The sequence below is a fragment of the Crinia signifera genome, chromosome 6 (genome assembly GCF_055691185.1).
Source record: "Crinia signifera chromosome 6, ASM5569118v1, whole genome shotgun sequence".
Taxonomy (NCBI): Eukaryota; Metazoa; Chordata; class Amphibia; order Anura; family Myobatrachidae; genus Crinia; species Crinia signifera.
The window spans coordinates 27,413,320-27,425,363 of record NC_139222.1 but is presented as its reverse complement, the minus strand read 5'-3'; the positions used below and the strand labels follow the sequence as shown (position 1 = coordinate 27,425,363).

The 12,044-nt window shown below is 46.0% G+C and overlaps 1 protein-coding gene across 2 annotated transcripts in view; it reads left to right on the top strand.

The window, feature by feature from the left end:
* Nucleotides 1-12,044, top strand: part of LOC146010190 (uncharacterized) — a 109,343-nt gene that overhangs the window by 82,474 nt on the left and 14,825 nt on the right. The window contains exons 4-5 of one of the 2 annotated variants that reach the window (XM_083151190.1): nucleotides 775-928; nucleotides 3,438-4,606. In XM_083151190.1, the coding sequence (XP_083007316.1) occupies nucleotides 775-928; nucleotides 3,438-4,606 (1,323 nt within the window). Of the gene's footprint in view, nucleotides 1-774; nucleotides 929-3,437; nucleotides 4,607-12,044 lie in introns of those variants that run through there. The other variant, XM_083151191.1, reaches the window with a different exon arrangement.

Sequence of the window (12,044 nt, the reverse complement as noted above, 5' to 3'; positions counted from 1 at the left end):
TCTGTTTTGAAAATGCCCTGCTGTACCTCTAATGACTTCACCTCTCCTGCTCTTCCATTGATAATAGATGTCCCCCAAAATTTTATTCTTGGTCCTCTTCTTCTCTATCTCTATATGTCCTCTCTGGGTGAACTTATTTGCTCACTTAACTTCCACTATCACCTCTATGCTGATAATACTAAAATCTACCGCTCCTTTTCTGATCTCTCTCCTTCCATCCTCACTCATATCTCCTACTGTCACTCTGCTATCTACTCCTGGATGACCCAGCGCTTTTTTAGACTTAAAATATCAAAGACTAAGCTGACCTCTTCCCACCCTCCAGCATAAAACCTGACCATCTCTCATCCTAATTTACTGTTTATGCCCACTTCTTTCCCTTCTGTGTCACCCCGTCTGTCTAACCCTCCCCTTTTAGAATGTAAGCTCTCACGGGCAGGGCCCTCTCTCCTCTTGTGCCTTTCTTAGAATATATAAACCTCTGCCACCCTGATGATTGCTTCAGTGTCCTGTCCCCTGATGCAACTATCCATATTAACCATGTACTTGTCCTAAACTGTCTTGTACTGTAATTTGATATGTGTTTTTGTTCCTAATTATGCTTTGTAAAGCGCTGCGGAATTTGTGTGCGCTATATAAGAAACTGTTAATAAATAAATAATAAATAAATGTGCGTGTGTGTATATTATACACTAATATTTTACTATATACAATGATGTTCTGCTGTGTAATCTCACTAGCATCAGACATTACTAATGTGATATTTTTTTGTAGGTTCAATGTGAAGATATGTCTGCTATTAAGGCAGAAGACACAGAGGAAGAAGAGTATGTGTCAGATAAGAAAGAAGATATAAAGACAGAAGACACACATATGAGTGGTGATCAGCAGTGTAAGAAGGAGGAAATCCCTACAGATATCAGCACAGGTGAGGATAAATCACTTATTATATACACACAGTATTTTTCTTGTGCTGTTAATACAGCTTTACAGCTATTTCATACATCAGGAGCCATCAGCCCCTATTATACTCCTGCTCTCCCCTCACATCATGTCACTGTGTGTTACCAGCCCAGAGATCTGACCATTCTCCTCCCCACACTCTCTGATGTATCTCATACATCAGGAGCCATCATCCCCTATTATACTCCTGATCTCCCCCTCACATCATGTCACTGTGTGTTACCAGCCCAGAGATCTGACCAGTCTCCTCCCCACACTCTAGTGTATCTCATACATCAGCAGCCATCAGCCCCTATTATACTCCTGCTCTCCCCCTCACATCATGTCACTGTGTGTTACCAGCCCAGAGATCTGACCAGTCTCCTCCCCACACTCTCTGGTGTATCTCATACATCAGGACCCATCAGCCCCTATTATACTCCTGCTCTCCCCTCACATCATGTCACTGTGTGTTACCAGAGATCTGACCAGTCTCCTCCCCACACTCTCTGGTGTATCTCATACATCAGGAGCCATCAGCCACTATTATACTCCTGCTCTCCCCCTCACATCATGTCACTGTGTGTTACCAGCCCAGAGATCTGACCAGTCTCCTCCCCACACTCTCTGGTGTATCTCATACATCAGGAGCCATCAGCCACTATTATACTCCTGCTCTCCCCCTCACATCATGTCACTGTGTGTTACCAGCCCAGTGATCTGACCAGTCTCCTCCCCACACTCTCTGGTATATCTCATACATCAGGAGCCATCAGCCCCTATTATACTCCTGCGGTACTTATGTATTATCTGGGCTCCCATGTTAAATGCACCCCATTTTTTCATACCCCCTACTATCCAACTACGCATGGAGTTGATTTTATATAGTGTGGCGAGCCACCGTGCCCGAAGCGTGGCAAGCGCACGCGGTCTCATAAGAAAAACGGGAGCCCAGATATTACATAAGTACCACTCCTGTTCTCCCCCTCACATCATGTCACTGTGTGTTACCAGCCCAGAGATCTGACCAGTCTCCTCCCCACACTCTCTGGTGTATCTCATACATCAGGAGCCATCAGCCCCTATTATACTCCTGCTCTCCCACTCACATCATGTCACTGTGTGTTACCAGCCCAGAGATCTGACCAGTCTCCTCCCCACACTCTCTGGTGTATCTCATACATCAGGAGCCATCAGCCCCTATTATACTCCTGCTCTCCCACTCACATCATGTCACTGTGTGTTACCAGCCCAGAGATCTGACCAGTCTCCTCCCCACACTCTCTGGTGTATCTCATACATCAGGAGCCATCAGCCCCTATTATACTCCTGCTCTCCCCTCACATCATGTCACTGTGTGTTACCAGCCCAGAGATCTGACCAGTCTCCTCCCCACACTCTCTGGTGTATCTCATACATCAGGAGCCATCAGCCCCTATTATGCTCCTGCTCTCCCCCTCACATCATGTCACTGTGTGTTACCAGCCCAGAGATCTGACCAGTCTCCTCCCCACACTCTCTGGTGTATCTCATACATCAGGAGCCATCAGCCCCTATTATACTCCTGCTCTCCCCTCACATCATGTCACTGTGTGTTACCAGAGATCTGACCAGTCTCCTCCCCACACACTGGTGGAAAAGGATAATCATGATAATCAATACTTAAAAATATATTAATTAAAGTGAATGCTGTCTAACGAGATTATTAAAAGACCAGTTATGTGTTATTGCAGCTCCCAATAGGTATTCTGTATACCTTAGACAAAAATAAAATAACAATTAAGAGAGCGCTATAACAGAAGTATAGATTACTTTATTAGCATTAAAAAGTAACAAGGGGGGGGGGGGGGGGGGGAGTAGGTCTCTTTCTTCTTTACCAGTATTGGCAGGACTCCTGTTCACCGGTGCCGGGCTCCCCTACAAGTTCCCCTCTCCCCCTGCCTAATCCCTTGTGACTAACGTCACAGCTGGGTGGGCACCTTTACATGCTCCCACCCATTTCAGCTGCCAATCACCGCCGGTTCCTGCAGCGGGTTATATGGGCGGACGGCAGATGGACCCAATTGTAGTCCATTCAGGCCCCCACATATTCCCATGGGGGACCGATGGTGGTGCCCTGCGCATAATCAGTTATGTGCAGGGCTTCTTTGGGACCAACCCCACCGACTTACCCTCTCAGCGTGGCACTCGAGCAGGAGGTGATGACCCACGGGAACACCCAGCGTTTCATGGGCATTCCCACTCCCACTCCGAGACTCGGTACAGACTTAACCAGAATCGGTGCCATAGCCACCAATATATCGGCCATCGGCTCTGTTGCACAGTCCTATTGGTTACAGTCCTATTACTGGTGCCCAGTGGCTGACGGACCAGCGATATATCGGCCAGTGTGTGCGCAGCATTAGACATGTTCAGTGTAAGTGATAAAACCTCCATGTACATTTGTCTCTCAATGTAAACAATTCTGTCTGTTGTCATTCATCTGTTTCCTGTAGATGGGCGCACAAGCAGGAATACCTCGGAGGGAGATCTCATTGTGTCTCCAGGTTATATACTAGAAGATAAGAACATCAGACAAGATTCTTCAGAGGAAATCCCCATTATCCCCAATACACACCCAACATTTCACAGTGCAGATATGTCATCTGGTCCCTCTAGTCATGAGGAACCTTCTCCTGATCATTCAGACCTTACTACACACAGTACAGACCATAAAGATGATACAATATCATCCAGTTCTGAGTTTGGTGAGCGTTCTATACATCAGTCTGATTCTGTTTTACATTCAAAAGATTACATAGTTAAGAAACCATTTTCATGCTCTGAATGTGGGAAATGTTTTACACTTAAAACTAGTCTTGTTAAACATGAGAGAGTACATACAGGTGAGAAACCATTTTCATGTTCTGAGTGTGGGAAATGTTTTACTGAACAATCCAATCTTATTAAACATGAAAGAGTACATACAGGGGAGAAACCATTTTCATGTTCTGAATGTGGGAAATGTTTTACACTTAAATCCTCTCTTGTTAAACATGTGAGAGTACATACAGGTGAGAAACCATTTTCATGTTCTGAGTGTGGGAAATGTTTTACTGATAAATCCAATCGTGTTACTCATGAGAGAAGTCACACAGGTGAGAAACCATTTTCATGCTCTGACTGTGGGAAAAGTTTTGAAAGAAAATCAGTTCTTGTTATACATCTGAGAAGTCACACAGGTGAGAAACCATTGTCATGTTCTGAATGTGGGAAATGTTATAGCACTAAATCTAGTCTTATTAAACATGAGAGAGTACATACAGGTGAGAAACCATTTTCATGTTCTGAGTGTGGGAAATGTTTTACTGATCAATCCAATCTTATTAAACATGAAAGACTACATACAGGTGAGAAACCATTTTCATGTTCTGAATGTGGCAAATGTTTTACACTTAAATCCAGTCTTGTTAAACATGAGTGGGTACATACAGGTGAGAAACCATTTTCATGTTCTGAATGTGGGAAATGTTATAGGAATAAATCCAGTCTTGTTATACATGAGAGGGTACATACAGGTGAGAAACCATTTTCATGCTCTGAGTGTGGGAAATGTTATAGAGATAAATCCAGTCTTGTTGTACATGAGAGGTTACATACAGGTGAGAAACCATTTTCATGCTGAATGTGTGAAAATGTTTTACCAATAAATCACATCTTGTTAGACATCAGAGAAATCTTTTCCATGTTTGCAGTGTGGGACATGATTTATAAATAAATGTATACTTTGTAAATACCAGAAAAATAACATTTGGATGAGCAGATCTACATTAAACATGAGCATTGATGTGAGGATACCCCTGTTTCCTTCACAGGGATCATCTCCCTGAAGCAATGCTGGCTCAAGGTCCTCCTAGAAACTGTGGGAGCTACCTGAGGGTTCTTAAATGTAAGCTCAGCAGAAACTGTCCTGGCTGATGTTCCTCCTCATCCAGCCCCCTCCCCCCTCTCTAGAGCTGCTGACTAAAGGTCCATACACACTGGGTGATTATGCTTAGCGTGTATGGACAGCGATGATCGCTATCATTGCGGGGGGGGGGGGGGGGGACGCCGCTCGGTACATACACACTGAGCGGCTTTCCGCCAGCTCAGCGCTGTCAGAGGGGGGAGGGCGGCTTTGCATAGCGCAGCGCTATGCAAATCCGTCCTCAAAGCCGCTCATCTGCTGGTAATATCAGCAGATGAATGGCTTTCCCGGCGATGATGCGGGAGTGCGCAGCAGCGCTCATCACCGGGCCATACACACTGGGCGGCTTTGAGCTGAAAGTCGCTCAGTGTGTGTGGGTACAAACATCCACCCAGTCACTGCCCAGATCTTATTTTTGTTATTCAGTATTTCTTATTATTACAATATGCGTATGATATAGAGATAAGATGTTACATCCCATCCTTTCCCCTACCTTATATCTGTGCAGTGTATATGTGCTTTATGTCTGACAAGCGATGCCATTATACCGATTATACTAAACTTACATTGTGCCTCATCTATCTCACCTTCTGTATACTGCCATTTATAATAAAGCTATTCCTGTGTCTGGTCCTGTGTAATAGTGTGGATTTGTATAATGTATATGCATTGTTGTGTATACTCCTGTATAAGCCTCATAGAATTCTGACAGCGTCCATCTCTCCCACGTTTGATGACACTTTCTTACATTATTACTGTTGGTGTATGTGTACTTCTCATTATCTACTGTATGGTTTACCAGATGGATCCCGTGGTATAGATCCGGTGCCTCATGCGCCTCCATTTCCCTGCTATTATTACTTTTGCCAGAGCAGCTAGGTTCTCCACCGGCGGTATAAACGGGCTCATTGCCCTTACCTGTGGGTTTAAGCCCAAAATACATAGTTACATCCAGATATTCTACCGGTAGTCCCACCTTGACCATTCTATTTTGGATTCTCTCCCCAAATCTCCTTCCCCTGTGACACTGCCAAATCCTATGCATACATGTACCCTGCTGTATACTGCATTTTGGGCATAAATCATGTCTTCCTAGGGTTCCATGTCACAGGGTGACATCGGGATTGTAGCCGATCCAGAGGACTGTGGCACCAATCAGCGAAGCTTTGAAAGTTTCCCAGGATGCCTGGTCCCTCTCCCCTATAACCCCGCCTCCATGCTCAGCTCCTCAGTTTGTGTTGGTGCCAGCAGGAAGCTGGAGCACCATTTAGTTCAGCTGGGTTTACCTCAGGGAGGGAAGCCCAAAGAAGCTTTTATTTTTATTGCTCATTCTTATTTTTACACTGAGTCACACGATGTGGCTGGGCTGCCTCAGCTGTCAAACACCGGCCGGTGCTGCGGCAGCTCCTAGCACCGCCGGACTCTTCTCTCCTAGACGGCGTGGCCGGAGCAGGTAAGGCTCTCTCTGAAAGCGCATACCGCTGTCACGCTGCACGCCGGGGGAGACAAGCCGCAGCAGCTGGGGTGGATGCTGCTTGTGGCAGGGACTCCACTAGACCACCGGGGCCAGAGTGCAGGCTGGATATATTTACCCATTACAGGGCTCACTATCCGCAGGTGGGGGAAGACCAGCACAGGGGGTTGGTGCCTAGCCTGCAGCACCTCCCCCAGCTTTGGGCGCCAATCTGCCGCCCAGGAAGTTGCTTTCTCTTTTTCTGCTCTCCCAAGAGTCCGGCAGCCATCTTTAGCATCACACCCAGAGCCTCCTAGAGCGCGGGTACAGTCTCCCCTGTGAAACCGTCCACACGCTGTAGCGCTTTCACAGATACCTACGTCCCACTTACTCCATAGGGTACAGTGGTTGGTTGGGGTGCAGTGGCATTAATTTGCCTCAGCCAACTGCTGGTTGTGTTGTATATGTGACTTAGTGCTAGTCTAACTTTTCTCCTGTCAGTTCTTTATTGCTGTCCCTAATATTTTTATATCTTCTGAGGAATATATCTTCCGCCTCATTACCATGAGAACGCCCAGCGTTGTCATGGGAACGCCCATGGTACGCTGGGCGTTCCCATATGGTAATGGAGCAGCCCGGCGCCCCCCCACCCTTTTCCGCCCCCTCACGCCGTCATGGGTGCGTGAACCCGCGAACCGAATGTTCGCGCGGGTGCACGCGCTCTACGTCTGCACAAACGCACCTGCGCATGTGTAGACGCGCAACATCAAATGCACGGAGGACTGAAGGAACTTGAATAACCCCCAGGGTCTCCCAAGCTCCGGTCATGCAGGGCTTGTTCTGGGACCTGTCTCTGGTGTTGCAGGCCTTGGCTAGGTCTCCTTCTGAACCAATACAATCAGTGGAATATAAATGGCTCACAGCTAAAACAGACAAAGGGATATAGGTGAATTGGGGATAATCAAACTCCGCCCACTAACCTATAGATTCCGGCGCTTTAGGGATAATGATGGGAATATTAATGAGTGTGTATCCACTACCTTAGGGATAATGGGAATATAAATGAGTGTGTATCCACTACTGCTGCAGGTGTTTCTATGAGTTATTAGAACTCACAAAAAGATTAGAATATAGGGCCTTATTCTGATCGGTGCGGCCAGATCCGAATATGCGGCCAGGACCGTGCGTGCGAAACCCCGCCTTCCATATGGATCGCCAACTCCGTCCGTACGCGGTAAGAAGCTGGCCGAATGGACCGCACGTGTATTTTTCATGGAATACGCCTCCTCCATCTCAGGGAACCTCCCCCATCATTCGATGGTCGCAGACCATCGAATGCAGGACCGAGTGGTCCACCAGCTCCCGCAACCTCAGACCACACGGACATTTTTCCGTGCAAAAGCAGGGATCTGTCCAAAAGCAGGGATCTGGGCGGGCAGCTGACATCCGGCGATGTCATATGTCCGCCCCCTACACGTGCGTCACGGCCACATTACCATACGTACGCCCAGCATTTGCATGGGAACGCCCATGAAACGCGGGGTGTAAACATATGGTAATGAGCCCAAACAGCCCTTCACACCCCTCTCCACCCCCTGTTCGGAGTGTTCACATTTCATGCGGGATTTGGCCGTACGCCCCGCTCGCACATGCGCAGACACAAAACATCGGCGGCACGAACGCACGCGGATATTACCGCACCAACCAGAATAAGGGCCATAGAGAGGAGTTGAGCACCGTGCGCTGTAGAATGGATACAGTATAAAAATACACCTTGCTGAATAAAATGTACACTGGACACACTGTATCCATTTACATTTTATATAAAATAGCATCAATTTATACAATTCATACACAATATAACAATACATATACATAAAATACGATAAGCATAAAAATAAATCTTATTGGTTAGCACGTTTGCAGTGATACTCCATTCATTTAATTGATATGTACTCATTTATGTCCAATTGATGGTGTGGACTGGTAATACAATTTGGTTGCCACGTTGGTTAAATAAGTTAGTTGTGAAAAGCGCAAGCTTTTGGTTTGTATGAGCCGTAAGTTAGTAAAGCACCCGGCCAAATTAGCCTGTAAGCAGTCCACGCATAAATAAAGTCAATTGCAATTAATGCGGCAATGGTTGTTGAAAGGAATAATACTGGTAAAGCTCACCCTGCAATAGGTTTGTAATTGAGGGGGCACCGGGAAACCCGATGGAGCAGAGGCTCAACCCTGTGCAAGCAGCCGTAGTGAGGATCCTGGTAATAGCGCCAGATGATGAGTAGGTGGCGGTCCGGCGGCTACCTCGAACCGCTTGCTGTGGTAAGCGTGTGGATCTCTGTTGAGTATAGCGGCTCACGTAGAAGGAGGACCAGGTGACAACCAGCTGATGGGGAGAATCCTGGAGTGCAAACGTGTAGGCGGCAGTGACGTCGACACGTTTCGTTTCTGTAGCAACCAGAAACTTTTTGAAGACGGGTTCTGGCTTCCGCTATTGGTGTTATTTAAGGGCAAGTGTACTGCAAACAACAGAGAGCTCTTCTGCTTCCTGCCTTCTCTGTGCACAAGCAGTTCTGTGGACAGAGCCGCTTGTGGACTTGTTTCTCTTCTGTCAGTACCCAAATCGGTATATCTGGTTTCCAATTAATTTATCTGCAAATTCCCATACATCCCATTTTACCCATCCCCTGATCGCCTTTAATTGGGACGCCACATAGTATAATCGGAAATGTGGAGACCTAGCCCGCCCCTTTCTTTGACCCTTGTCAATGTACCAATACTGATTCTTGCTCTCTTCCCTCCCCATATAAAGGATGCTGTAATACTATCCATTCTCCCTGGTATGTCTATTGGTGACTGTTGGAAGATGTACGACAGCTTAGGCAGTATCACCAGATTAACTCTACCCATCAATGACCAGGGCAGTCTCCTCCATGATTTAACCTTCTCCTGGTAATGTGTCATTAATGGTTCAATGTTCTTTTTAACAAAATCCTGTGAGCAGTTATAGACTCTGACACCAAGGTAGTTCCTCTCTTCTACCCCCCTCAGGGGCGAATCCTGACTATATTTACCAATACAGTTGTCTTTTACTGGGAAATATTAGATTTCCCCCAATTTATCTTTCACCCTGAATACCTCCCAACATTTGTATTATATCTAGGACCACAGGTACTTCTACAGGGCCGTAACTATGGGGGGCTGGGGGGTCACGCGCACCGGGCACTGGAGGGGGAAGGGGGCGCTGTCAGGTCAGGGAACAGCCAGCGGAGGTACGGTGACAGGCAGCGGGGTTCCAGGGACTGGTGGTGTAGCCGCTGTAGCGGCAGCTTACTTTAACTCTGTCCGTCTCCTACTAGTGCGGCGGCGGGAAGCGCTGATGACTTTGAAAAGACTTGCCGGACACAATTCAGCCAATCAGCGTCCGGCAAGTCTTATCAAAGTCATCGGTGCTTCCCGCCGCCGCACTAGTAGGAGACGGACGGAGTCAAGCTGCCACTACAGCGGCTACACCAGTCCCCTGAACCCCACTGCCTGTCCCCGCACCCTTGCACACAGGTATGTATGTTGTCAGCGGGGAGAGGGGCACCAAATGACTGCCTTGCCCCGGGCGCCGGAAACCCTTATTTCGGCCCTGACTTCTATCCTATAGTCTGAGATGTATACCAACATGTCGTCCGCGTAAGCGACATCTTTTTCATCTCCTACAGCTTTTAATCCCGGCAAATTTGTATGATCTCTAATAATGCATGCCAGGGGCTCTACTACCAAATTGAATAACACAGTGGACAGTGTCCCCCTGTGATCCCAAACTAATCAGAGATATACCCAGTTATTTGGACCCTGGCCCTGGGGTCAGCATATAGCATTTTTACTCTATTTATAACCTGCGGTCCGAATCTGTATTGCTTTAGAACTGCCCATAGCTATACCCACTCTACACTCAGTGACGTAACTAGAAATATTGCGCCCCCCCTGCAGATTTTTTTGCGCGCATCGGGATTGCAAGGTAAAAAAAACCTGTGCGATCTTCATGCGATTCTGACTATATAGTCAAAATCGAATGTCAAATCTCACCGTGTGTACACAGCATAAGCCCTGTTCCATAACAATACTTAAAATCTGGTTTGAGTATCGTTTCTTTCAATTTGCAACATGGAACAATGTAAAACTATAGTCTCACAACCCTTATCAATAAATGGTATCGTTAGATTACCAAAAAAATGTACTATTGTACAGAATTTGCATAGAGCGGACAGAGAATGTTCGATTCCCACCGTGGCTCTAACTGTGCGGAGTTTGTATATTCTCCCCGTACTTGCGTGGGTTTCCTCCGGGTACCCCGGTTTCCTCCCACAATCCAAAAATATACAGGTAGGCTAATTGGCTCCAAACAAAAAAATTTACCCTAGAATGTCTGTGTGCCTGTTTATGTGGTAGGGAATATAGATTGTAAGCTCTACTGGGGCAGGGACTGATGTGAGTGTTCAAATATCCTCTGTAAAACGCTGCGCAATATGTGTGCGCTATATAAGAAACTGTTAATAAAAAATATATATATATATATATATATACACACTAAACATTGGCACTCACCTTTCCTAGTTTTGGGGTGCCCTATGGCTTGTGACCACATTGTTTAAACATACATTGTAGGGGCTCTGCACACACTAAATTAACTGATAATAAATAGTGGAGATTTGGTTCATGAATTGATCAATGCATTTAAGCCCCCACTTTTCTGCAGGTCCTAACACTATCGCTCAAAATGGCTACAATACACATAGCTATCACATCAATGTTTGACTCCTCTCATAAACGAAGCTGTATCTTCCAAGCTGCCACTCTGCAGCTATTTGGAGTGGCAGCTTGGGAGATACAGCTTCGTTTATGAGAGGATTGACGGACCTCTCCATATCGCCCATTTGCCCCATTCCATTTTTTTAAATTGAGACACTATTCTAGTCGGTTCAAGAACTAACAGAGGAACCAGCCTTGTCGTTTTTAATTGAGAGCATTTGTCTATTTGAGTCATGTATGTTACACCCCTGATGAAGTCCGTGTGACGAAACGCTTCAGGTTATTGTGACTGGAAAACAATCTAGACTCCATATGGAACAACATTGGATAAATGTCATGTTGATTTTTTAATAAATTGTACAACTGTTTTATGAAAGTGTTCATCTCCATCTGAATTTTAATGTGGTGGTGGTGATACAACAAAAGGCGCACTCTATATCCTATTTGTTTATATATATATATATATATATATATATATATATATATATATATATATATATATATATATATATATATATATATGTCTAGTGTCTGTTTGTGTGTCTCGGAAATACTGCCATCTGCTGGCAGAGTGAAACTACATCTCTTTCACACATGCAATCACATGGTAGCAGACTAGCTTTCGAAGCATTTGCTTCGAGTGGGCTTACGTGCGTGCGTGTGTTATATGGTACTTGTTTCCTATCTGGGCGCCCACGATCAAAATCGCGGTCATCGGGGGTAAAAATCGCGGTCATCGCGGGCATCGCGGGTAAATTGGGATGGCCGCGATGACCACGATTTTCCCATAGGGAACAATGTTAAAAATCCTGATTGACCGCGATTTTACTGTTAAATGCCTCAATGGACCCGATTTGGGGCCAAATAGGGCAAATTAACCCTTAAATGTCCCCCCCAATT